A 26,620-nucleotide genomic window follows, 5' to 3' on the forward strand; every position below is an offset into this window, starting at 1 on the left:
ACCCACAGCTACATATATACTACATATATAGCAGAGGACTGTCTTATCTGACATAAATGGAAGGGGAGGTGCTTGGTCCTGTAAAGGCTTGTTACTCCAGTGAAGGGGCATGCTGAAGGGGTGAGAAGGGAGTGGGTGGGTGGGGGAGGACCCTCATAGAGGCAAAGGAGAAGGGTGTATGGAGGGAGTTTGCAGAGGGGAGACTGGGAAGGGGGACAACATTTGAAATATAAGTAAACATATAAATAATAAAAATATCAAAAATAAAAAATAAAGATTGCATTTCCCTAGGATAAAATGTTGCCCCAGTTGAGTCTCTCACCTCTTCTGGGCCACTGAAGTGACATCAGACATAAAACACTAAAGAGCCTTTATTTTATAGATGCTTACCCCTTCTTTTTTGGTCCATCATGAGTGGCCTTCTGCCTGACAGAAGACGAAGTATCTGACTTGTCTACACATTGCTGTGCTTGCTCTTGGCTTTGTATTTCTTCAGACCCTCATGGAAAAATAGAAAATAAATTTATATACAAAAACAACCAGAAAGGATAACGAATTTCTCTTCTATACTTTGTTTTTTAGATTACCACAAGACAAAAATGTTATAATAATCAGTAATGGCAGTTCAATCCCAAGTTATTTTGTATACATAGACATAGTTAGTTCTAATTTTTTGAATGCTGTTGAGATAACTAAGAATTAAGATCAGGACTCATCAAGGAGAAAGTTTGATAAGATAAGCTCTTCCCTAGAGAGACTGCAATGAAGGAACATATTCATTATGTCTCTACAGATATTTTTAGGGAATGAAATGCTACATTCAAGGGATTTCTGAATTCATAGACTATAGGCATTATTTTTGTAGGTAGAGTTTTTTTTCTGTTTTGAGACAAGTTCTCAATATATTCCTAAGGCTGGTCTGAAACTTACCGTGTATCCCAGCTGGCATTTAAGTATATCACCCTTGCACCTCAGTCTCCCAGTAGCAGTAAACACAAGTATGCCACAATATACCACAACCAGACATCATGAACATGAGAACCAGACTTCACAGAATGGCAGGCATGGGTGCATGCATTTTGTGCCTAGAAGTGTAGTATGCACACTAGAAGTCTCTGATGTTTACTATAGGTAGAGGCTATAGATAACTGTATAATTTGTTATTCAACCTGACTCTTCTAATATCAGGACTGATGTTACTCATCAGTAGGAGACTTTCTTTGTGGCTGCCACACCCAAAAGTGACACAGGGATCAGCTGAAAGCTTCCCACACCAATTCTAGATACCCATTCTAACTTTATTACATAAACCATGCATGGGAAATCTGCACTCCAGAAAAAAATTCAATAATGAACCAATTAGAGTGTTGTTGAGTACACTGAAAATCAGTCTCAAGCTGCTTGTTCTTGGTATTTGGGGCCAATGTAATTCCTCATTGACTGAAACTTTTTTCATATTTTAAGCCCATTAGCTTTGCATACTTGGTTACTGTCCAATAAATGCCATCGATTCAATCTAATCATTATGACAACCAAAAAAAAAAAAATGTTCCTTGGCATTTCCCAGTGCTCCCATTTGTGTGACTGGGACTTTAGAGTACAATGCTAAGAATTGGTTAGGAACCAAGAATTGGACTAAAAACAATTACCGTTTTAAAAATCTGAAATTAGACCTGATGAAAAATCAAGAATTTCATTCAAAATGGAAAGCATTTATTTCATCTGTTTTAGGTTGCTTTCTTAACTATTTAGCAAAACATAAGAAACACACATAGAAAAAGTAACTTTCTATGATGAGGATGAATGGCTTCTTTGAAATCTCACAATGTCAGATATTTGGATATCAGTTCAAAGTTTCTTTTCTACTGACTTCATTTGTATGATATTCAGATTTAGATTTCAAGCTACCAAGATGTAAAATGACCTAAGGAGTTGAGGGGAAAAGAATCCAACTGTGTTCACCTGCTTCATTTCCACAGGGAGGTTATTTAACCCAACCAAATATCAGCTGACAGTCTTGGGGACAAGTGATTCTGTTAGTTACCTGGACTTCTTCTTAAGATGGACTGTCGAACGACATCAGTGCCCAGAACATTGACTTGCTTGAAACGCTTTGCCTTTTCTTCCAAGAACCATTCTCCACTTATAATCTTTAGCTGCCTGCTCATGAAGCAAAAGGAAGGTTCTCAAATTAAATTATTTAGCTGCATAGATAACTTTCAAAAACAAGTTAAGTAAAATCCCTGACTATGGATAAAAGATCTTCAATATGGAGGATAACCAAAAGCTCCATATGAGATAAAGGCATCAATAAGGGCCTGTTTGGGGAAGATCCCTTCACGGAATATAAACACAGGGTTAGAGTAGAGAACAAAAATTCCAGGAAAATGGTGGTAGTGTGCATCCCAGAACAAGGGGAAAACTAATAGAGAGGAGGAAACAAAATCAAAATGCCCTTGTTAGGAATGTCTTCCTAGATTTCATAATCAATTGGATGTAAAAGATGGAATAGGATCCTTGAATAAGCTTGTGCTCTTTGGGTTTTGTTAATTCAATATAAACTGTGTCACCGGGACAGAGGGACTATTACTGAAGAACTACCTCCATTCGATTGGCCTCAAGCATTTTCTTGAGAGATGATTGGTGCATCAGGGTTCAGTCCACTGTGGGTGATGTTACCCCTAAGGGCTAGGACCTGGGTTATATAAAAATAGAAGCTGGGAAAGGCATGGAGTGAAAGCCAGAAGGAACTTTCCTCCACGGAAAGTTCTGCTCCTACTTGTTCCTCGATGATGGATGTGTTTGGGCTGTATAAACCAAATAACCCCTTTCCTCTTTAACTTGCAAATGGTCAGTGTTTTATCACAACAACCAAAACTAGCACTTGTCCTATCCATTTTTGAACTGTACCTATAATAGCTATATGAAATCACCTCCTATCTTCCCTCTAGAAATGTCTGTGATCTTCTTTACTTTCACTTTACCTACAACATAGAGAGCTTTAAACTTTATCTTAGAATTGTAAGTCATATCTATTGGTCTGTTAACTCACTGAGAGACAATCTCTATGTAACTCAACCCCACCACACACACAACAGTATTACAATAATAGGCTTTCAGTAGACTGTGTCTTCAAGTAATATTTTATTTTTTTATTATCTATACTAACAAACATTTGTTACACAAATGATGGGATTCACTGCAATATTTCACTGCACATACACTGCATATAAGTGGTACTGATCTATACTTCAAGTTATTATTTTTACTTGAAATGGATGACTTCCTTCACCATTTTAAGACTTTAGCTTCTTTTCATATCTTTACCACAAACCTAATTGTCGGTAACATGAAGGCAAAAGCCTTGGCTTGTTAGGATACTTTCTCTAGCATTAATATTTGGTATTGTAGTTTGGATTTGTGAAATGAATCAAGAAGCTTGGAATACAACCCACACCAGCTGTGCTGCTGTAAAGCTCACGTTGAGATTTACAATAAAGATTTATTACAGCTATAAGACTCATTAGGTATTCTAAAATTATGTCTAAATAAACATGAAGAAATGGCTTATAAGGGTATGAGCTGAGGACTGAAAGCAGTCCTTAATACAGAGTAATGTATTAAGGGTAAATGAATTCTAGAGGATTATAATAGAGAATGAGGTAAAGTTGTAGGCACGCACATGGAATAGCAACCTTTAAATGCCATGCTAAGGGGCTGTGATGCTGGAGGAAATAGGGACTTATTCTAAAGTTCCCACTTGATGATACAATATTTCCCTTTGGGGAGATACATAAAAAAGTGGGAGAGACTGGCAAACCAATTAAAAGATCAGTTGACAAGACAAGAAATGATACAATATAAATCAAGATATCTTAAGGATGAGTCTGTACAAAAACTGGTGAGCCTGATATGGTGACTGAAGAAAGGCAATTGAGAACCAAATAGAGAGCTCTAACCCCAGAGCCTCATATCTAGATTTATTGAACAATCATACTTTAAAATCAGCAATTGGGTCCCAAATAGAAAATGTATCCTGGAACAATGTCAGTTTTATTACTTAACAATAATTGAAATCCTGCTTCTTACTACAGGAGACAAAGGCAGGATATAAGTGTACCATAGTTCTACTACTGGCTAAAATGTCAAACTGTTAACCTTAGAGAAAGTATACAGTGAAAATGTGATCATAGCATGTACATCCCACACCCACTTCCTGGTGAGCAGATAACCTATGGAGTAGCAGATGACTGAGTGATTACTCATAGCTGTAAAGACTACAAAACACATCCAATTAAGGAAGATGGAATCAATCAAAAGAATAAATTTGGATAAAATATTCCTGTATATATCTCTAGGGATGTAAAGATTTAGATATCATTTCTTACGCTAGAAATGTGGGGTTTTGTGGAATGTTAATTTCTAAAGGTGTTCTTTGAAGATTATAATAAACAAATACTGTCAACCGGAAACTCATACTAGTGTAATCAGATTTTACAGCTAGAGTGGAGCTACTAATCAAATGACTTTAAAATACTAAGACTGTCCTGGGTCATTCAGGTGGATTCAAAGTAATCACGTGAGCTGCTGAAAGAGAGGAAAATAAATAGAAGTCAAGGGAAAGTGGGACGTCACAGAATCAAATGAGAACAAGGAGAGTGACATAGCTGAGTGCTTGAAAACCATCTAATGGGGTATGCTAAAATCTTGACTTTTATGTGAAAGGAACCTCCATATATCTTTACCATATATCTATAGCAGCCAACATATAATACAAGTCCTATTTCTCCAGATTTGTTAGTCACTACCATCTGTGAGAAAACGATAGGTACAACTTTTACTCGTCTCAAGTACAAACTTGAGTAATTTGTCATTTTTAGAACTCTGAAATAGAGCTAATGTGGTTTTTCCCATTCATAGTTTCTGCATGGAGCAAGAAAATTTAACAGAAGAATAAGAAACTAATACTGAGTACCTACCAGGTACCAAGTAATGTGCTAGGAAATTTATATGTATCATCTCTAATCCTCACTATGAATTGTAATGTAGCAGTAACACTCTGTAGACTGGGAAGCTCACAGGGACTAGGCAATTTCCTCAAAGTTATAAAGGTATGATGGCTGATGCAGCATTGATACACCAAGTCTCATACTTTTTCCATCTAGCAATATCATCAGAAGAGAATTTATGTTCCTCAACTACAACAAGGCTTTTATGAGGGGTGAAAATTATGGAAGCTAAAAATAATCGGCAATTACTTAGCATTTCAAATGAATGTGTGTATATTTCCACACGTGTGCACACTGGAGGCCAAGCAGCAAGAGTGGAGGGAGAGAGTACAGGAAATAAATGTGATGCTTGCTATAAGATTTCAGTCTGTCAGACATGTCACTGTAGTATTCAAACAACTCAAGGCTTGAAATAGACTTTGCTTCCTCTAAGTTGAACTCTGGAGAATAGATTTGACTGAAATTACAGTGTGCTGCACTTATCTGTGAATACTGATTGCTGACTATTAGAGAGTTCGGGTTTTATTTAACATTAAATTCCTGGGGCTTATGTAAGGTTCCTTCACTTGGAAACTTACATAAATGTGAAGAAGTTCTATCTTTGTGAAATAGGACAAGTAGGTAGTCTAGTTGAAAAAGATAGAGTAACCAAAACAATTTTGTTTACTTGTCTATACTGAAGACATCTATAATAAGATAGGCTTTGTAGGATACACAAAAGATATTAGTATCCATCTGTTTATTACAAGGAAGCTAGTTAAGCTTGTTTATTATTTGTAAGTTCATTCACTACCCAGCACATATTTATTGAATTCCTACTATGTATCAGACCTATCATGGGTTGATGCAACAAAGGAGAGAAACACAAACACTGTCTATATAGAAAGGGTGGTGAGTCTAGGTTCCTACTTTTCCAACAAAAAATGCAAAGAAACTCCTCTATATATATGGTACTGAAACTGCAAACCACTTACAGGTGAAATCTTAAACCGAATTTGGGTGAGACAAAAACAAAAATGGATTAGCTTCAAAGGAAGCTGCCTCCCTCTAACAATCCTTGCTATAAACATTTCAGTGCTTCAGAAATCAAACCCAGTCCAAGGTAAATGACAATAAAGGTTGTTCTTCCAACTAATTAAAGCATGACTCATGTTATGACTCATCCCATCTCTTAGAGGTTAGGGTGGGAATTTCAATTTAATGGTCTATTGAACATGGAGCCTGCCCAGTAGGGCTGTAACATTCTCTTATCACAAACAAAGGACATTTACTGCCAATAAAATATCATTTATGCTTCCTTATTGAAAACCACTCCATGAATAGCAAACAGGATATGTACAATACAGAAATCCTTAGTCTCAGAGAGCACCCAAACTACTAGCTTAAATATTAAAGAAGCATTATTAATTGAATTTTTTCAGCGAGAAAAGTAAGCTTGAACTTTCATATTTTAAACACTCATATAAATTCCCATCTATTGCAGAAAAACATAACTATAGACAAGTTGTTGCTGGAGAATTATGTGAGTCATAAATTGACAGCTATTTTATCTTTAAATTGTCTAGAATAACAAAAACTTTGATGGGTTCAAAAATAACATAATAATCTCATTTTTACATTAAACTATGAAGCCATTGAAGGCAACCCATGTCCATTTACCCTTGGACCTTGCTCATTTTTTTATCCTTTTTTTCAATATATTTTTTATTGACATTTCAAATGATTTCCCCTTTTCTAGACCCCCACTCCCCGAAAGTCCCATCAGCCCCCTTCCCTCCCCCTGTTTTCCCACCCAACCCTTCCCACTTCCCTGTTCTGGTTTTGCCCTATACTGTTTCACTGAGTCTTTCCAGAACCAGGGGCCACTCCTCCTTTCTTCTTGTACCTCATTTGATGTGTGGATTATGTTTTGGGTATTCCAGTTTTCTAGGTTAATATCCACTTATTAGTGAGTGCATACCATGACTGATCTTTTGAGACTGGGTTACCTCACTTAGTATGATATTCTCTAGCTCCATCCATTTGCCTAAGAATTTCATGAATTCATTGTTTCTAATGGCTGAATAGTACTCCATTGTGTAGATATACCACATTTTTTGCATCCATTCTTCTGTTGAGGGACACCTGGGTTCTTTCCAGCTTCTGGCTATTATAAATAGGGCTGCTATGAACATAGTAGAATATGTATCCTTATTACATGCTGGGGAATCTTCTGGGTATATGCCCAGGAGTGGTATAGCAGGATCTTCTGGAAGTGAGGTGCCCAGTTTTCAGAGGAACTGCCAGACTGATTTCCAGAGTGGCTGTACCAATTTGCAACCCCACCAGCAGTGGAGGAGTGTTCCTCTTTCTCCACACCCTCTCCAACGCCTGCTGTCTCCTGAATTTTTAATCTTAGCCATTCTGACTGGTGTAAGGTGAAATCTCAGGGTTGTTTTGATTTGCATTTCCCTAATGACTAATGAAGCTGAGCATTTTTTTTAAGATGCTTCTCTGCCATCCAAAGTTCTTCAGGTGAAAATTCTTTGTTTAACTCTGTACTCCATTTTTTAATAGGGTTATTTGGTTTTCTGGAGCCTAACTTCTTGAGTTCTTTATATATATTGGATATTAGCCCTCTATTTGATGTAGGACAAATCAGCAACCAACAAATTAGGAAAAGATCTTGACCTTGCTCATTTTTATATCAATCGGCTAATTGTTGGGGTTCTGTCTAAGCTCCACCCCACACCTACCTGGCAATAGCCAAGTATGCCCCGCCCCAGAGATCTGGCCCACTATAAGAGGGGCTACTTGCTCCTCCTCTCCCTCTTTGCTCTCTGCTCTCCCACACTCTCTCACCTCTCTGCCCCTGGGGCTCTTACCCCCCTCCACGAGGTCATGGCCGGCCTCCACTCCACTCTCTCTATTCTCTCTCTATATATACTCTCTCTCTCTGTGTCTCTGTCTCTCTCTGTCTCTGTCTCTCTCTGTCTCTCTCTGTCTCTCTCTCTCTCTCTATCTCTCCCTCTCTCCCTCTCTCTCTCTCTTCCCCTCTCTCTCTACCTCTCTGTACCACTAACTCCCATCCCCTACTCTGAATAAACTCTATTCTATACTCTGCCTCTGTGTGTGTGGTTCCTCAGGGGCAGAGGTGCCCAGGCAAGGGCTCGCCTGGACACCTTCCCCCACGCCGCCTAGCCACACTCCCTTAACCCCCCCTATACTCTCCCCCTTTTCAGCCCTTTCACTAATAACAAATGTGTAATAGGGATGGACAGGTGTGTAGACAAATAAATCAGACAAACAGATGGGGGGTGGGATTAAGTGACTGTTTCACCAATAAAAAGAATGCAATTGATTGTGACATTTTCTATTAATATATTAATACTTCCTTCGAAAAGCATCCTGTTCAATATCTTAATATTTATATGTGCATATTCGAACAACAACTTGTATTGTTCTGTGATAGGTAGATATTTACTTTGTTGTCATGGCTCTTAATTTTGCCCCAACTTTGTGCTCCCAATAGAATAAAATTATATTCATCCTATATTTCTTCCTCTCCCTGCAGCTTGCTGAGCTTTAGCAGGAGACATTCATTTGTCCATTTCTCAGTTCATTATCTTGCTCGTCCATGCATCTGCTCATTTAACAAACATATACAGAGGCCCTACTTTAGGCATTCCTTTAGGCATGACCACTTTATGAGTGAACAGTGCAGATTTGAAGATTATATTATAGTAGATAAATAGAGATAAGAAATAAGATAAAGTGAGAATTCCAGGAAGGGATTCTTTCATTTTGGGTAAGCCAGCTTTTGTGATAATCTTCAAATTCAACTCAACATATTGAGTTAATTTCTTGTTAACAAAACCTCAAGAAAAGCTGAGTCCTGTCTTTCAGAGGAAAGATGGAGTGAATTAGACATTTATTTACCATATATACTATTTAGTAAATGAACTGATTGGAAAAAACACAAGGCCTTGTGGTTTAGCAATTACAACCAGAATAGATAAAGTTAAGTGATTTCTTTTCTTCCTATATTGAAGTCTGAGACTTCATGTAATAGATGAGGGGTTTTGGAGTCTTAGTCTTAGGTACTTTGGTCAGAACAAATGAGAGTCTGGGCTATACAAGAGAATAAACAGAAATGGGATAAAGGAAGAAAGAATACATACAAAGATTCAACCCAGAATGTGTTGGATAAGAATTGGAAAAATAAGTATTGAGAAATTTCTCATCAATACTGGGCGTTTTCAGCTAAGAGATCAATTGTGTGAGTAGTTCTACTAAAATCAGGAACAAGACAAGGTTGTCCACTCTCACAATACCTATTCAATATAGTACTTGAAGTCTTAACTAGAGCAATAAATCAACTAAAGGAAATCAAGGGGATCCAAATTGGAAAGAAAAAGGTCAATGTAACCTTATTTATAGATGATATAGTAGTATACATAAGTGACCATAAAAGTTCTATTGGGGAGTCTCCTACAGCTGGTAAATATTTTCATAAAAGTAGACAGAATGGATAAGGAAAATGTGATACATTTACACAATTGAGTAACTGAGTCTGGGTTACATTAAGTTGGATTGATGGTCAAAGACAGTGGTTCCCAACCATCCTAATGCTAAGACCCTTTAATAGAGTGTTCCTCATGTTGCAGTGACCCCAACCATAAAATTATTTTGTTGCTACTTTGAAACTGTAATTTTCTTATTGTTATGAATCATAATGTAAATATGTGACCCATAAAGCAGGCATGACCCAACCACAGGTTAAGAACCACTAGCTAAGGTGTCTCATGGAAATCCTCAAACAACCCAGTTATAGTATATGTGCTGCCAAAGCGAGCACCTCAAACAACCCAGGCTGTTGCCAAGAAAATAGGTTCCTCTCTGAAAAGTGATAGCAAGGTCCCATTGCTGATGGCAACACACACACACACACACACACACATCCCTCTTCAAATGGAAAGGTCAAGCTAGCACCTACATAGAAAATTTACCCCTGCATTCTAGTACAGTCTTCTGAAATTGTGGTTTGCCTTTGGAAAACACAAATATTTGCATAGGTATTACATTATGAAAGTTGAGAGACACTGGTCTAAAGCAAAACACAATTAGAAAGCTTCCTCCCTTTGTTTTGTTAAACAGCTAGGCCTAGAAAATACTAAGTAACACTTCCAGTGCTGCCCCTCAGCTGATGTGGACAGCACACATCTTGCCAGTTACCTCAAATGCTTAAGAATGTCAAGAGAATTCTTGGAGAAGCTGTGTGGTGTCTAGAGGGGCTTAAAGAGGAGAAAACACATTAAACATTTAAATATAGGGAGAAATGTATTCTATTAGGCCTCCAACTTTATTATGCTTTAGGGTTGCTTTGAATACTCATCCTGTCTTCTGTACCTGTCCCTCTCCTACTAAACACTCCTCTATGTCTCTGTGCCTGTCTATCTCTGTCTCTCTCTCACACACATACCACACATCACACAACACACACACAGATACCACATACATGCTTGCACATACTCATACATACCCCACAGATATTTATACCCCACACACTCACACATACAAACATATGCATATCAAATACACTCACCACACACACTCACTCTAAACCAGACTCATACCACAGTCACTCCAAACACAGATACACCACACAGATACGTGCCACACACACACTCATGCCACATACACACACATACACACACACACACACACACACACACACACACACACACGTGCGCACACATCTGTCAAGCTTGTAACTAGACTGTGATTTTCAGTCTACTCCCATCTCAATTTAATATCCTCTCTCCTTTCTTAATTTCCCTATTCGAATCTTATCCATCATCAAATATGGATTTTGCACAGAAAGGCAGGAGACTCACGCGACTTTGGCACAGACAGTGCACTTCCAGCTGCCATCAAGTCCTGTGACCCGACACTCACTGCACACCCTGAGTGAGCAGGCTTGGCATGGATCTCCCCGGTCAAAGATGAGGCCAAGGGTTTTCTGACAGTGAACACAGACTCTACTGGTCTCTTGGTGAGTCTTTCCACTCCTACGCTTTGCTTCTAATAGTTCATTTTTCAGCTTCCTGGTAAGAAAACAAAAAGGCACATTGAAAACACAAGAGAGGACTGATAAGAAGCGTCAGTGGGTTACTGCAAAGTCCGACAGCCTGACTTTAATGCCTGGGACACACGTGTTGGAACCAACTCCCTCAATTCATTCTCTGATCTCCACATCATGTTAGAGTCAAGGTGTGTGTGTGTGTGTGTGTGTGTTTAGAGACAAGGGGTGTGTGTGTGTGAGTGTATGTGTTTAGAGACAAGGTGTGTGTGTGTGTGTGTGTGTATGTGTTTAGAGACAAGGTGTGTATGTGTGTGTGTGTGTGTGTGAGAGAGAGAGAGAGAGAGAGAGAGAGAGAGAGAGAGAGAGAGAGAGAGAGAAGAGAGGGGAGATCTAAAACACAAATACATAAATATAACTAAAACCTCTGTACAGGAGCACATCCTTCTTTAAAAATATTTTCATTTTTGAACCAAGGAATCAGAATCAAATACATTCTCTGATCTCCATATCATGTTAGAGACAAGGGGTGTGTGTGTGTGTGTGTGAGAGAGAGAGAGAGAGAGAGAGAGAGAGAGAGAGAGAGAGAGAGGAGAGAGACCTAACACACAAATACATAAATATAATTAAAACCTCTGCACAGGAGCACATCGTTATTTATTTAAAAATATTTTCATTTTTGAACCAAGGAATCAGAATCAAATACTTTCAGTGAATAGAATTTCTCATTCCAGTATCAGTGACCTTTGGAAATAGGCAGTTGAGTATTTGTGTTTTACTTTTGTCATTCTCCAGCACTGTTTTTCATCAGTGTGGATTCTCTTGTTCAGGACACCTTTGATCTTATAATCTTGGAAGTGCTCTCTGTGTGTCCCCATGATGAAAGAGATTAAGCCACATTGATTCTTTCCTTAAGTAAACCAATGAAGAGCGTAATTGTAATTACAAACATATTCTACCATTTCAGTTCTACGTACTTCTACTGAGCATTTAAGAGTTTCCAACAATGCCCATTAACCTTTCTGTCAGGCGCATTTATTCCTGAGTCCAAGATGCAACATAAATTAGCTATCTAACTACAAGCAATGATTTACCCACTTTTAAATCTCCCTTTTTCTAAAATTGGACAAATTATATCCAATGGTTGTTTTTATGAGATAATAAAAGTAAATTTCCTAGCATGACTCCTGTCACATAGGTATTAAACACATTCCATTTAAAAACTATTTGACAAGAAATATATTTATGTGCCCTTTAAAAACTTGGAATTGTAAGTGTAGTCCTTTCTTTAGAAGTAGCACTTACGCAATTACTAGAGACACTAAATATCAGGATCTGGTTTAATGGATCAAAATCTTCTTTGTAAAATTCTAAGTCTTCATTTTATTTAAATATTCCATTGATGATAGTATGAGAAGTGCAGCTTTGGAACCTGTGTTCTCTAACTTGTCTAAACACAGGGATAGCTTAGAAATACTGGTGTTCAAGTCTCATGCCCACAAATTTGAATACTCCTGGTTTCAGAGAGCCCCTGCGAACTGCTGTATCTAAAGTATCTTTATTTGTTCTAGTATATTCTCAGCTTTGGCAAACACTGCCCTAGAAGGTTGGCTCATTCCCATTTTAATACTTCATAGCAATGCCATTCCTATAGGTTACTGATCTCTTATCTTCAATGCCCAGGAAAAAAATCTGGAAACATTCTACATCTTTCATACCATTTCCCCTTTCACATTTGTGGCATTAAGTCTCATCACAATCAACTAGACTAGCATCTTCCCAAGTACAGAAAGAATGATGGAATTTTCTTGACCATGCTGTTCAGTGTCTAACTCCATATTAGGTTATAAAGCAGGTAGATGTAGTGAATAGTTTGTCTCCTCAGAAAAAAATTCACATGGAGAACTAACACATACAAAGTAATAGAAATAACCATAAGAAAACAACAACCCTTGAGAGCATCCTTATCTGAATAGGTTGGTGGGTCAATGTGATAAGCAGGCTAAGGAGGGGATTGGGATGCAATTTCTCTCCTAGAAAAGAGCATATCTTTAGGTACTCAAAGTTTAATCTCTTATCAGTTCCTTTTACTAGGATAGCTGGGTCCATGTGGGGGAAGTTAGAGCCATATACAAGTCAAACATTTGCTTTCCATTTTTTTTTTTTGTGGTTTACTTTATAGTCGTTTATTTAACAGTCTATATTAACCCAGACTATGGTTACTTAACCTGAAAAGACTTGGGAGTAACAATAGTACAGACTAGAGGAAAGAAAGTATGTGAGGGCTCTAAACATCTTAGCTGGGCAATCCCTCAGACAAGTGATGTTTACGATGCCAACTGCCACTGAGACTTGTTACAAAATCTAGAAAGGCTTTCACAGGTTAATACAGAAGATGAAAGAGCTTGCTGAGTTTTCAAACTTCTGGACATTGAATTCAATCCCTTCTATCATAATGCATGTTAAGCACACAGTTACTTTTCAAACATTCATGAGGCAAAAGGGTCACTGAAAATATCTTTCATGCTGTTCTCTGTTGCTATGACAAAGTGCACACAATGTAATTCATAAAGAATAGATGTTAATTTCTTATCATCTGGGAGGCTGAAAATCTCAAACATCAAGGGGCCCGCAGCTCCTTAGAGGTAAAAGTCTATAATCCCAGCTAATTTGGGCAGAATGATTACAATTTCAAAGCCTAACTTAAATGAATTCAAGGTCAGCCTGTATTTTAGAGGCTCGGTCTCAAAAGTAAAGAGGAAAATGGAGGAGTGAGGCTGTACCATACTGGCAGAGTATTTGCCTAGCATGTTCAACACTAGACTCAGTCTCCAGTATTTCAATATGCAAAAGGAATACAGGAAGGTGTGCTGATATCTGGCCATGGCCTTTCTGCTGTGTCACTCATGGCAAAAGGTGGAAGGGCATGAGTGGTCAAAGAGAAGACAAGTGAGGCTCAAAATTGCTCTGATAACAAACCCATTGTTAGAATAATAATGAAGATATATATCTATTAATATGGAGGACAGAGTAAGCCCTAATGATCTAAGCACTTTCCATTAGACTTCCATTTCTAAATATGATGTATTGGGTATTAAACTTCCAAAACATCAATATTTGTATTTTTATTTTGTGTATGAGTGTTCTGCCTGTGTGTATGCATGTGTACCACGTATGTGCCTGGTGTCATAAGAGGTCAGAAGAGAGTATCAGATCTTCTAGAACTTAAGTTACAGATATTTGTTGGTGCCATATGTTTCCTGGTACCTGGTACCTGAAGAGTTCAGAAGAGAGGACCAAATTCTCTAGAACTGGAGTTACAGATATTTGTTGGTGCTGCAAATCCAAGCTGGGTATTCTGCAAGAGCAACAAGTGCTCCAATTCTCTAAGCCATTTCTCTGGTGCCTGCATCACAAGAGTTCTGAAGTATATAATCAAATAAGAGCAGCTAGTAATAAGAATAAATGAAGAAAATGTACAATTGGAAAAATGGTCCTAAGGGGAAAGGGATAAGGTGAGAGGTATACTTGTTTTCTATTCAGGTAGCCAAGATGGATGCAGTTCATTTATATGTGCATGGCAGTAGCAGCATCTGAAGAAAGTGAGCTTCTGCCCTGCTATTCCAGCACCTCTTCATCTCTCTCATAAACAGAAAAGCCACCATCAGAAGGTATAAATGCTTCTGGATCCAAGAAACAGGCATAACAAATGCATTTGTTTTCTGTTCTTCCAGATAACAAGACACAAGTTAGGCAGCTGCTTGAATTAGTTTAGATACAAAATAGCATCATAAAGGATCCAGTATCCTTTCATCTTGTTGCTCTTCTATTGAAAAAACATGATTTATTCTTATGCAAAACGACCAGGCATCTCTAACACTGTAGCCATGTTAGGTCAGAACAAGGGTGTGGTGCTTAGCTGCTTCTGTACATAGGACCTCACAGATAAAACAAAATCTAGGTCGGAGACCCTCCTAAAAGACTCCTTGGACTTGACCAGACCACTGCCAAGGAGTTGCAAGGGAGGCTATAGAATTGACACTTCACCCAGCTTTGTGGATGTGGATAAAGGATATTGGATGAGGAATAATTCCCCTTTCCGGAGGGGTCCTGTTGCATTGTATTATGAATTCTCCATGAGTCAGCAACAACTCTTTTCTGGAGATAGCAGCAACTGTAACGCAGTTTCAGTCTCATTTCACAATGGTCCTATGCTCACTTCACAGGAAAGAAAAATGAAAGACAAGAACTTGGCTCTGGACCACACAAGTACTCAGAACTAGGTTTTCTGCCTTACTGTTTCTTGAAACTTAGGTTTCAAGCACCAGTATTGGTGAAAAGAAAGCACCTGGATAGCTTTGGGCCAATCATTTAATTGCTTCAACATCCTTATGAGATAAAAAACAATCCAGATATGTCACCTGCCTATTCTGTCTCAATACTCGTTAGTGTTTTGTCAACATGACTCAAGACAGGGTCACCTGCAAAGAGAGAACTTCAATTGAAAAAATGCTTCCATAAAATTGGCACATAAGCAAATCAATGAAGCATTTATCTGATTAATGATTAATATTGGAAAACCCTGACCACTGTGGACAATGACATCCCTGGACAGGTGATCCCAGGTTTTCTAAGAAATCAGGCTGAGCAAGCCAGTAAGCAGCATCAGTTCTGGCCTCTAAATGCCTATTTTAAGTTCCCATCCTGAATTCCTTGAAATATAGACTACAAGATGTAAGCTGAGATAAACTCTTTCTTCCACAACTGCCTTTTAGCCATAGTATTTATCAGAGCAGTAGAAAGTAAATGGTGGAGTATCCTTAGTTTTCATCATCTATTACCTTCCTAGTCACTTGCCTCATCCTTTGACTATTTTTAAACTACCATCTTCTTTATATGATCAGCAGAATAATTGCCAAACATATCAGCTCCTAACATTTGGAACTTGTAAACACTACAGCATTTAGAACTTTTAGTATCCCAAAAACAGAGAGAAAGAAATGGTTTGGATTTGAGTAGGTAGGTAGGTGGAGAAGATCTGGGAGGAGTTCCGGTAGGGGAAGCCATAATAAGAACATATTACATACATTTTTTTTCAATTAAAAATCTTCTAAGTTAAAAAAGGAAAAAGCATTTTCAAATGGAACAAGATCAAGAATCTTAAGATTGGGAAATTATCCTGAATTTTTCAGATAGACCAATTTAATCACAAACATTCGTTGAATATTGATGTAGAAAAAGATATTATATAGGTTCATGAGAGCAAGGCATGGAGGGAAGCCACTATGATCATAGCAGTAGAAACTGAGGCAAATCAGTGGCCTTCCTATACTCAAGGATAGCAGGCTGAGAAAGAAATTAGGGAAATGACCCCCTTCACAATAGCCACAAACAGTATAAAGTATCTTGGGGTGACTCTTACCAAACATGTGAAAGATCTGTATGACAAGAACTTCAAGACTCTGAAGAAGGAAATGGAAGAAGACCTCAAAAAATGGGAAAACCTCCCATGCTCATGGATCGGTAGAATCAATATAGTTAAAATGGCCATTTTGCCTAAAGCACTATACAGATTCAATGCAATACCCATCAAAATCCCAACTCAATTCTTCACAGAGTTAGAAAGAGCAATTATCAAATTCATCTGGAACAACAAAAAACCCAGGATAGCTAAAACTATTCTCAGCGTATATTTTTTTAAAAAGAGAAAGACAAAGTTTAAAGATGATGGAACAGTGAAAGTCAAGGACTCCAGATTCCTCCCTCAACAAACAATGGAACAGAGCTGCCACACAACATAAAATTTTACATTAGTGAAGATATCTAGAAATTGTCCACATTGTTTAAGTAATTATAATACCTGTCATTTGCAGCCAAATCTCTTTCCAGAAAATCCACTAAGGACTCAGTAAATATTAGCTCTTGCACTGTCCACTTGTAAGAGAGGTGCTCTTGGGATTTGCGTCAGCCCCTGCCACAGTACCTTCAACCTTGAACAAACTAAACCAGGTCTACAGCTAAAGTTTCAAACTCCATTAAGCAAGCAAAATGACACCACAAGAAAACCCACAGAATCAACAAACCTGGACTTATAGGAGCTCACTGAGACTGAACCAACAATCAGGGAGCCTGCATAGATCTAACTCAGACACTCTGCATATATGATATAGTTGTTCAATTTGGTGATTTTGTGGGACTGTGATCAGAGGAACTGGAGACTGTTTCTGACATATTTGTCTGCTACTGGGGACCCTTTTCCTCCTAATGAGTTGCCTCATCCAGCCTTCATATATGTGCCTTAGTCTTATTACAACTTGATATGACATGTTTGGATAATATCCCTGGGAAGCCTACCCTTTTCTGAAGGGAAACTGAGGAGGAGTAGATGGAGAGAGAGAATGTAGTGAAGTAGGGGAGGTGGATGGTGGGAGAGAAAACTGAGGTCAAGATGTAATATAAAAGAGAATAAATTAATTTTAAAAAGAAATCAAAACTGATGGGATTGATTAAACAAATGGCAAACCAATAGGAAGAGAAGAACCACAGAATTCATGCTACACAGGCAGGAAGGATAATATGCCAGCAGCCCGATGATGACGGCTCCTAATGCTCCTTTTGTTAATATTCAGAGATAGTGCTGTGTATTCTAGAGCTATTTCATATCTGCTTGAAGAAAATTCTGGATGTATGGTATCTCCTTCCTGTATTCTGAATATAAAATGGTTAGCTTTTACACCCATGATGTCTTATCATCATGGCTGCCTGAAAGTAAGCTGAACAGGGAAAACACAAATAGGCAAGCCAAAGTGTATAGGGGAAACTAAACAGCTCCTAACCACACAACAAGAACCAATGGCAACTAAGTAATGCTGGGAGAAATAAGTCTTCCTTAGGGAAGGACACACCAATTAGTTATCCAATGCAAAATGGTCAGCCCTGAAAGCATATATACAAGTAACATTATATGAACAGAGAAGGCTATATTTAGGAATGTATTTGTACATAAATATACATATAGGCATATAATAAAAATCAATGAAAAGGGGACACAAATTTGAAAAAGGCCAAGGTGGGGTATGTGAAAGGGTATGGGGGGGGGAAGTGAAGGGGGAAACAAGATAATTATATTGTAATCTCAAAAAATATTTTAAAAACATTAGGTTTTGGGGGTAGAAGGTATGGCTCAGTGGTAGAGTGTTTGCTTACCACACATGAGGCCCTGGGTTCCATTTCTAGAACCAAAAAAATGAAACCCAATATATACATAATTTATAAAAGGATATATATATTATATAATTTTATTTTTATAGCAGCTTCTGTATGTATGATAAATTACTATATAAACATTACTTTATGTGTCAAGCCATTAACATTTGGCAACCCATAAGAAAGGCGTGGTTCCCATTTTATAGGCAAGGAAGCAGAAAGTCAGGTCAGGATTCAGGACCAGAATTTGGTATTTAAAACAAATAAGCAAACTACACTCTCTATGCACTAGTCTCTTTTTACAGGCTCTGGGATACTAAATGGGTTCTGCTCAGAAAGGACACTGTTTTGTGAATGCAATGTCTTTCCTAGTGGTGTAAAGCCATGCTGAGCATACTCAAAGGTAAGCTGCAATAATCAAGAAAGCTTTCTTCTGCTGGCCTAGTTCTATTATACAGCAACTGTCTAGGTTGACTCTTGTCACAAAGTGTCTCATGACAATTATGCCCATATGGAGCTGCATTCACACCACTGTCATTCTAAGAGATTTCATAGAGATTGTGATTTGTTTTCAGATCAAAGGCTCCTAAAAAAATATAAACACTTGAGAATCTGAGGAAAGGGAAAGCCTGGATTTGAAACTAATGAAAATTCTCTAATAAGAGTACTACAGAATAGGTTCCTGTCCAGATGAAGAAGTATCTGTGAATTCTGCCAATCTCATGTCTGGTGACTGCCTTGAAAAAACAGGACAATCTGAAACTGATTCACAATCTATACATGACATAAAGTAATTGCTCGTAGCATTAAGCTTACCTTCCAGTAATATAGTAGGAGTTCCCATGGAACCATATGAAAAGATAGACAATTGGCATTTTGCCAGTTTTTTTTTATCACCATAACACAAGCTAGAATCATTTGGGAACTGTCTCAATTAAGAAAAGGCCTCCATTAAGAGTCATCTGTAGGCAAGTTTGTGGTGAATTTTCTTCATAGTAGGGCCCTGCCCATTGTGGATGATATTAACCATGGCAAGATAGTCCTGGGTTCTATAAGAAACTAAACTGACCAAACCTTGAGACATAATCCACTAAGCAGCATTACTCCATGATCTCTGCTATGGTTGTTACCTCTAGATTCCTACCCTGATATCTGATAGAGTGACCTAAGAAGTGTAAGAAACCCTACCCCAACCCCATGGTGCTTTTGATCATTATGATTTAACACAGTAAGGTACTTAAAATGTGCATTTGTATGTATGTATTGTGTGTGTGTGTGTGTGTGTGTGTGTGTGTGTGTGGTGACATTTTAAGTCAGAAAATAAATAGTAAATACTATCTGCCCTAGTGTCAAGGTTCCCTTGCCAGATGTTGCTTAACATGCCACGTTTGTTAACTTACCCACTCCTTACTGTCTTGCTTTCCCTAGGACGTCAAGGTTTAATGGTTTAAAAACCATAGATCACTTGTTCTCAAACCTTAGGTTCAAGCTCTCCTTTTGGTAAACCCAATTTAAGACAAGTGTTTCCCTAAATAATATGACAAAGACAACCCATTACAATTCTAAAGAAGTGAGAAATCAATCAGTACTATTTGGCAGTTTGCTGTTTATTAATACTTGTCTAATATCACACAGGGAATTGATTTTATATGTAATTACCAAACTGAGTCTTTCAATTCAAAAGACCTGAAAACAACTATTGTCTTCTATCCTGACTATCAGAGGAATAAGGATGCTTTTTCCCGAAAAGCATCTGTTCTGATCACAACAGCCAACCATCACATTGCTAATAGGATAAATTACTTAGAAAACACAGAGACAGGAAAAGAATCAGTACAGCAAGAAGTACGAGAACACCATTTCTTTCAGAAATAACAAAGGACAAAATACTGGGATTTAAAAGATGGTTGCTATGACAAAAGGAAGAATTGAGCTGACTTGATGGAAAGAAATTGAGCATTTATGCAAAAAAAAATCAAAATGTTTTAAAGAGAACACATTGCCCTTGAAACAATCTTTCAAAAGCCCTTCTGCTGCTGGTACAGGTACATACTAGAGAGTTACAGTTTTAGTTTTTGCAGGTATATAATACAAGTACATTTCTGAAATGTCTCTAAATTGAATTTATGCAAATGTAGGTTATTTTCACTCTGTCAAGGAGAATATGCACAGCAAAAAAATCTACTTAATTTCCACATTTTCATCTTAAAGAAGATAATTCTGTGAATTCATGTTGACATAGATGAGACATTACAAAAGAACTTTTTCCTGGTTGTTGGTAGAAGTATATGGTATAGGAAAAGTCAAGCTACCTTTTAATTAAAATTCACTGAGGATTAAGATTAATAAATGATTAAATGTGCATCTAAGATTTTGAAAGCATGCTTCTGGAAAACTATTATTGATAATTAAATTTAGAATCTATAACAGGAAGATGAAATGTTCATTTTGAATAATAAACAAAACTAATACATGAGATAGATATTCCTATTGATATCAAAAGGTAACTTACTGGAAATTTAAAATCTGAAATGTGACACTTAATAATAAAAATTTACTTATATTACTTCTTAGAAAAAAAGTCTACCTTTCCAAGAATACAAATGATATTATATACTTTCTTATGAACTGACCACCTTTGGAGGTGGGAAGGGGCAAATATTTTTCAGTTCCCACCTTTAGCTCCAATACTCAGTAGTCATGTTCTAGATTATATGTACTTGAACATACTGTCTGTACAATTTACAGTAAAAAGAGAATTGTATTGTCCTGGCTGTTGGTACAGATTACTTTCTGATACCTAGAGGTTTGTCCTCAACATCAATTCTCCTTAAAGACAATACATTAAAAAGAGAAAGGACTAAAATGGTCATTCATGGAAGAGACAAATATATACACTTTGATATACATACACATACATATAAGGAAGACAGGTGATTTTCCTATCTATTTCTGTATCGTATCTATTGTTTAACTTTAAAATAGTAATATGAATTGTAAGTAAAATAGTATACTATGCATCTCTACAGAGAAATGTGCATGAATATATATATTATTTTTGATTATAGTGACATTATTTCAAACAAAGACTAGTTCAAGCAAATATAATTTCATTTTGCAGCCCAATGCTTAACATATCTCCAAATATACCTTGACAGTAAAATATCTCTTAAAGGAAAGATTCTGTAAAATCCAAATTTATATATAAATATGCTTTTTTCTATATGGAATGCAACATGGAGTCCAATTGAATTTAGGTGTAATATATATGCATATATATATATATATAACCACATATATACTGTTATATGTATATAATTTAATATATTTAATAATTTATAATATATAATATAATAAGTATATAATATATACTAAAATTAGTAAGTTCTATGTAAGAGAAATTTTTCTTTATCCTGTGGGACTCAAATAAGAGTTTGAGTTCCACTAAACTAGTATATCACACAGTGATTTCTTTTTAATTATGTTTATGTGTCTATGTGTAGGTATGTGTGTGTGTGTGTGTGTGTGTGTGTGTGTGAGTGTTGGTGACCAAGGAGGTCAGAGGTGTCAGATCTACCTGATGCTAGAGTCACTGGGAATTGAGATCCCTTTAGCATGGGTGCAGGGTCTGGAACTGAGGTCCTTTGCCCAAGAAGCACATTCTTAACTCCTGAGCCATCTCTCCAGAGTCCCTCATGTTGGGATTTCTGTTAATGTATTAAGAAGAGTTGTGACTGAGCACAGGATCCCCAATGGAGGAGCTAGAGAAAGGACCCAAGGAGCTGAAGGGGTTTACAGCCCCATAGGAGGAACAACAATATGAACCACCCAGTACCCCCAGAGCTCCCAGGGACTAAACCACCAACCAAAGAGTACACATGGAGGGACCCATGGCTCCAGCTACATATGTAGCAGAGGATGGCCTTGTTGGACATCAAAGGGAGGAGAGGTCCTTGGCCCTGTTTAGGCTCCTTGCCCGGGTGTAGGCGAATGCCAAGACAGGGAAGCTGGAGTGAGTGAGTTAGTAAAAGGGGGTGGGGGGGGTGGGATAGGGGATTTTCAGAGGGGAAACCAGGAAAGGGGATGACATTTGAAATGTGAATAAAGGATATATCTACTATAAATATAAATAAATAAATAAATAAATAAATAAATAAATAAATAAATAAATAAACTGAAAGCCAATTTGGGAAGCATGAAACTTGTCAAATAAGTTAATAAATAAATATGCAAACAAACAAAAGAAGCTTTGCAACAATTCTATTAGGATCAGAATAAAATGTTTACCAATCTACAAGTCCAGTCCAATACTTCTCTGGAATTTCTACAGAGGCAGTGAGTCTGCAGGCTTTTGAGAAGGTCAAACTTATTGCATTCTTAGTGCTAGAGTGATGAAATTTGGAGGAAAAAAACAGCTTTGCAGATTAAAATTTTATAGAGTATTAAAAGAATGTTATTCTTTGCACTCATTGGCCTCCTTGCCTTCCAGGTGCAAAGCATTATTCCTGAAATCACATTTAATTCATTTGAACCAAATGTTTGCCTTATTTGCTTTTCTCTAATCTTTCTCTGCCTGCAGGGCTGAAATGAAAGAATGAACTACTTAAAGGCAAAGGAAGGCAGTTTCTTGGCTAGGATGTATGAGTTATTAGTGTACTGAGGTCAGGGCTTACTTAGTGGTCTGTTCCAGCGGAACTAGGCATGTGGAACAAAACAATAAATTTGTGCTTTAGAGTTTTAGCCATCATGTAGAGATCAACCTAAAAAACTTTCTGTTCTTCTTTAAATGTTTGATAAAACTCAGTAACTTTGGATGATGGCATACAGCTAACAGTTCAGAACTGTCGTTAAATGCCAGGCTAAAGAAATCTATTCTCTTCTGTTCCGTTTTACTAATGGGGAGTAGTAAGGCCAAGGGTGTGTTTTCAACAGGGTCACGCAAACAGCTATAGGTTTTTAAAAAGCACCTGTTATGGAATGTTTCCAGGCATTGCATGGCTGCTGATTCATTTACAAACTGTAGACAACTTTGATTATCAATAGGAGACCTGCACTAGATTGTAACCATTCATTTACTGTCATGGAGGTGGGGAGGGGTTAACCAAGTTTCCCCTCTGAAAATCCCCTATCCTATCCCCCCCTTTACTAACCCACTCACTCCTGCTTCCCTGTTATACATCCCTAAGGACGTATAAACAGTTAATAGTTTCTAGAGGAGAGGGCTCATGAAACCACCCCATGTTCTAGAATTGAACATGCTCTAGAACTGAAGGTTGCTGTGGGAGGTGCTGAATTCACAAGCATATTTATAAGCATCCTTAATCTTTTCAGCAGTGCTATGGGGAGCAACAATATCATTATTATTTTATTGATGACAAATCTAAATCAGGAAAATTGGGTGCAGTGGTATCCAATTCTTTTGTAAGTGGAACAAAATTACCAGAGATGATAAGATTAAAAAACATTTGAGCCAGGCAGGGGTGCTGTACACTTTTAATCCCATCAGATTAATTGGGAAGCAGAGGCAGGTGGATCTCTGAGTTCAAGGCCAGCTTGCTCAACAGAGTGGGTTCTAGGACAGCTAGCAATACATGGAGTAATACTGTCTCAAAACAAACAAACAAACAAAGGAAGGAAGGAAGGAAACACAAAGAAAAAAGAAACAGAAACAAAAAACTTAAAGAAAGGAAGGAAGAAAGAAAGAAAGAAAGAAGAAAGGAAGAAAGGAAAAGGAAAAAAGAAAAGAAAAGAAAAGAAAAGAAAAGAAAAGAAAAGAAAAGAAAAGAAAAGAAAAGAAAAGAAAAGAAAAGAAACAGAAAAGATTTGTTTGAACTCAAAGTGATTTCATTTGGTCCCTGCTTGGCCATGCTTTTGTACCTTATAACAACATTGCACATGCCAACAGGCGTATGTAGTAAAGGATGCCTATCTCATGGCAATCAGAAAACAAGAAACCAGTATCCAATAATGCCTTTGAGGGTCATGATTTTAGTGACTTAAAACCTTAACTAGATTCAGCCTCTTAAAGATTTCACTCCCTCCCAATCCTGGTACCAGTTTGGGACAATGTCTTTCACACATGAGCTTTTGGGGCCACTATAGATTTGTCAGGTTTGAATGTATGATGTCAGTCTATGATTTGTATGATTGAAAACTTGCTCCACAGATGGTGGCATTTGCTCTGCTTCTAGTCTGCTTTTCAGATCCCTGGACTGCTGAGATAACATACCAACTACCACCATAGACAAAAAGGCTCCAGCCCATAATCCTTTCCTCACCATGGTGGATAATATTCACTGAACTATAAAACAAGTTTACTTGCTTGTATTGTTACAGTGATATAAATATAACTAACACTGCAGCAAGTTGCTTAAATATCATACAAACCATTCCAGAGTTGGTACTCAAAACTGGGGAGTCTTTCTTCTTAGCTGCTAAGTTTGCTGTAGTGGGTACCTTCATGTTACCAGCATCCTATTATTAGCTGATCTCCAATCTCTTTAGCTAAATGGCACAAAGCCAAAGATATTTTCAAATATTTGGGCTATGTCAGGAAAGCTATAAAGTCCCTGATCAATATCTGTCTCCAATGTGACTGTCAAATTCCCCATCAAAAGTATTGCAAATGAATAGAAAGCAGTTGTATAAGGGCAAAACAAGAAACACACATCACCTTATCCTCTTGTCTTCCACTTTTTTCAAATATTCATCCCTCTTTAGGACTCCCAGGATCATTTCCTTCTCATGATCTAATAAAAATGACAGATTGATGAACTCCGAGTTCTTAGACATGGTATTTCAGCAGCAGCTCTGCGTAGCAGCAGTTGAATTTTCCAGAAGGTGAATAGATATTTACTATTGTTAAGGCTCCCCCTGGTCAACCTAGTGTCAAAGCTGTTCAGCTTAGAGGGTTTTCTTTCAAATCTCTGCAGATTTGCTGACAAGTGCTGAGTATTCTTTCACATTACAGAGAAAACGTATTATACTGAGATTGCAGTCCATGAAAATCATTATTGTTTGAACAGAAAAATTCTCTAAAGCATTTTCTCTGTAGACAGTCAGCAGCTAAGATTCACTAATGATGCTGAACTTTGAGCTCTCAAAAAGCTTCAGAACAGGACTCAATTCCTCTGGGCCAGAATGTAGAAAATGCTGAAAAGGTAGATAAAGCACAGGTGAGAAAAATTAATTAGGTCATACCACACATAGCACTTGTTCAACTATTTAATTTTTGAAATAGAGTACCTAGCACAAACACAACTTTCAAATTAATAAAAATACATGGACTGTGATGTGTAGACATGTATATGTGTGTGTGTGCGCAGAGCACTTCCCTTTCAAATAGAAGAAGAAAGCAGGCTAAAAACCAAATGGACCTAGACTACTCCTCTTGACAACATAAGAAGCTCACCAGGCCTTAGATCACGTCCTTAACTTTAGTTTTGTATCTGGATTCTCAGAGTATAACCACACAAGAATGATCATTATTACAGTTGTTTGCCAGATTTAGGGATTGCTATATCCCTTAGATACTGTACCTCAGGTCCCCTTCACACCTGTGAACAACAAGTTTCCTTGTTTCCTTGGCTCTTGTCAGGCTTCTAGACATAATGAACTATTCAAGGACTGCTATGGGGGAAGTCTACCCATGAGGTCAAACCAACCTAAAAAATGTTAGTTGATTCAAAAGGATAGGATCTCTTCCAGAGCCTCTTTAGATCTTCAAAGGTTTGTGTTCACTGTGTACTAGCCAGAACTCCAAACTGAAGTGGGTCCTACAGACCACAAAGTAGCTCCATTTTAGCTTATGTCCCAGGTCCTTTCACACTGGATTGTTTCGAGGCCTTTTCCCAATCTGCAAAGACCATTAGATTGTGGGTATTAGAAATTGAGACGGCAAGGGCAAGGGCAAGGGAAACTCTACAGAAAATGGAATGCTTGGAATTTTCTCCAGTGTTAGCTGCTGTCTCCCCCAATAAAGTACGCAACTTGCTTTTCTATCCTTGTGTGTCTCATCTGGCTTTAAGCTGAAATAGAGAAAAATAAATAAATTGGAAATTCAGTGACTGAATATATCATCTTTCTAGTTTGGGTGCACTTGCAACATACTTTATGCTTAAAATGTCTGAATTAGTATGTTCTCCATACATATGTTACAGAATGTATTTTTTAAAAATATTCAAGGGTTTGAAAATGCTTGAGCTGAAGATATAAGACTACAATGTCAAAAATTTAGGAGTTTGTCCTGTGGCTGAATAAATGAAGAGAGGGATGACAAAAGGAAGCAGTCAATAGTGCTTGCTACCACACCTGATAAGGATCTGAGTTTGGTCCCCAAGACTTA

The 26,620-nt window shown here is 37.6% G+C and overlaps 1 protein-coding gene across 2 annotated transcripts in view; it reads right to left on the reverse strand.

Annotated features, from left to right (window-relative positions):
- Sytl5 (synaptotagmin like 5) overlaps positions 1-25,251 on the reverse strand; it is a 91,475-nt gene extending 66,224 nt beyond the window's left edge. For both annotated transcript variants that reach the window (XM_052171228.1, XM_052171227.1), the window contains exons 1-4: positions 24,950-25,251; positions 10,886-11,095; positions 2,045-2,160; positions 391-499 (exon numbers count right to left, since the gene is read on the reverse strand). In XM_052171228.1, coding sequence (XP_052027188.1) covers positions 391-499; positions 2,045-2,160; positions 10,886-11,095; positions 24,950-25,068 — 554 coding nt within the window. In that variant the 5' untranslated portion in view covers positions 25,069-25,251. The remainder of the gene's footprint in view (positions 1-390; positions 500-2,044; positions 2,161-10,885; positions 11,096-24,949) is intronic.
- Positions 25,252-26,620: the final 1,369 nt, after the last annotated feature.

Source organism: Apodemus sylvaticus, chromosome X (assembly GCF_947179515.1).
Source record: "Apodemus sylvaticus chromosome X, mApoSyl1.1, whole genome shotgun sequence".
NCBI classification, from domain to species: Eukaryota; Metazoa; Chordata; class Mammalia; order Rodentia; family Muridae; genus Apodemus; species Apodemus sylvaticus.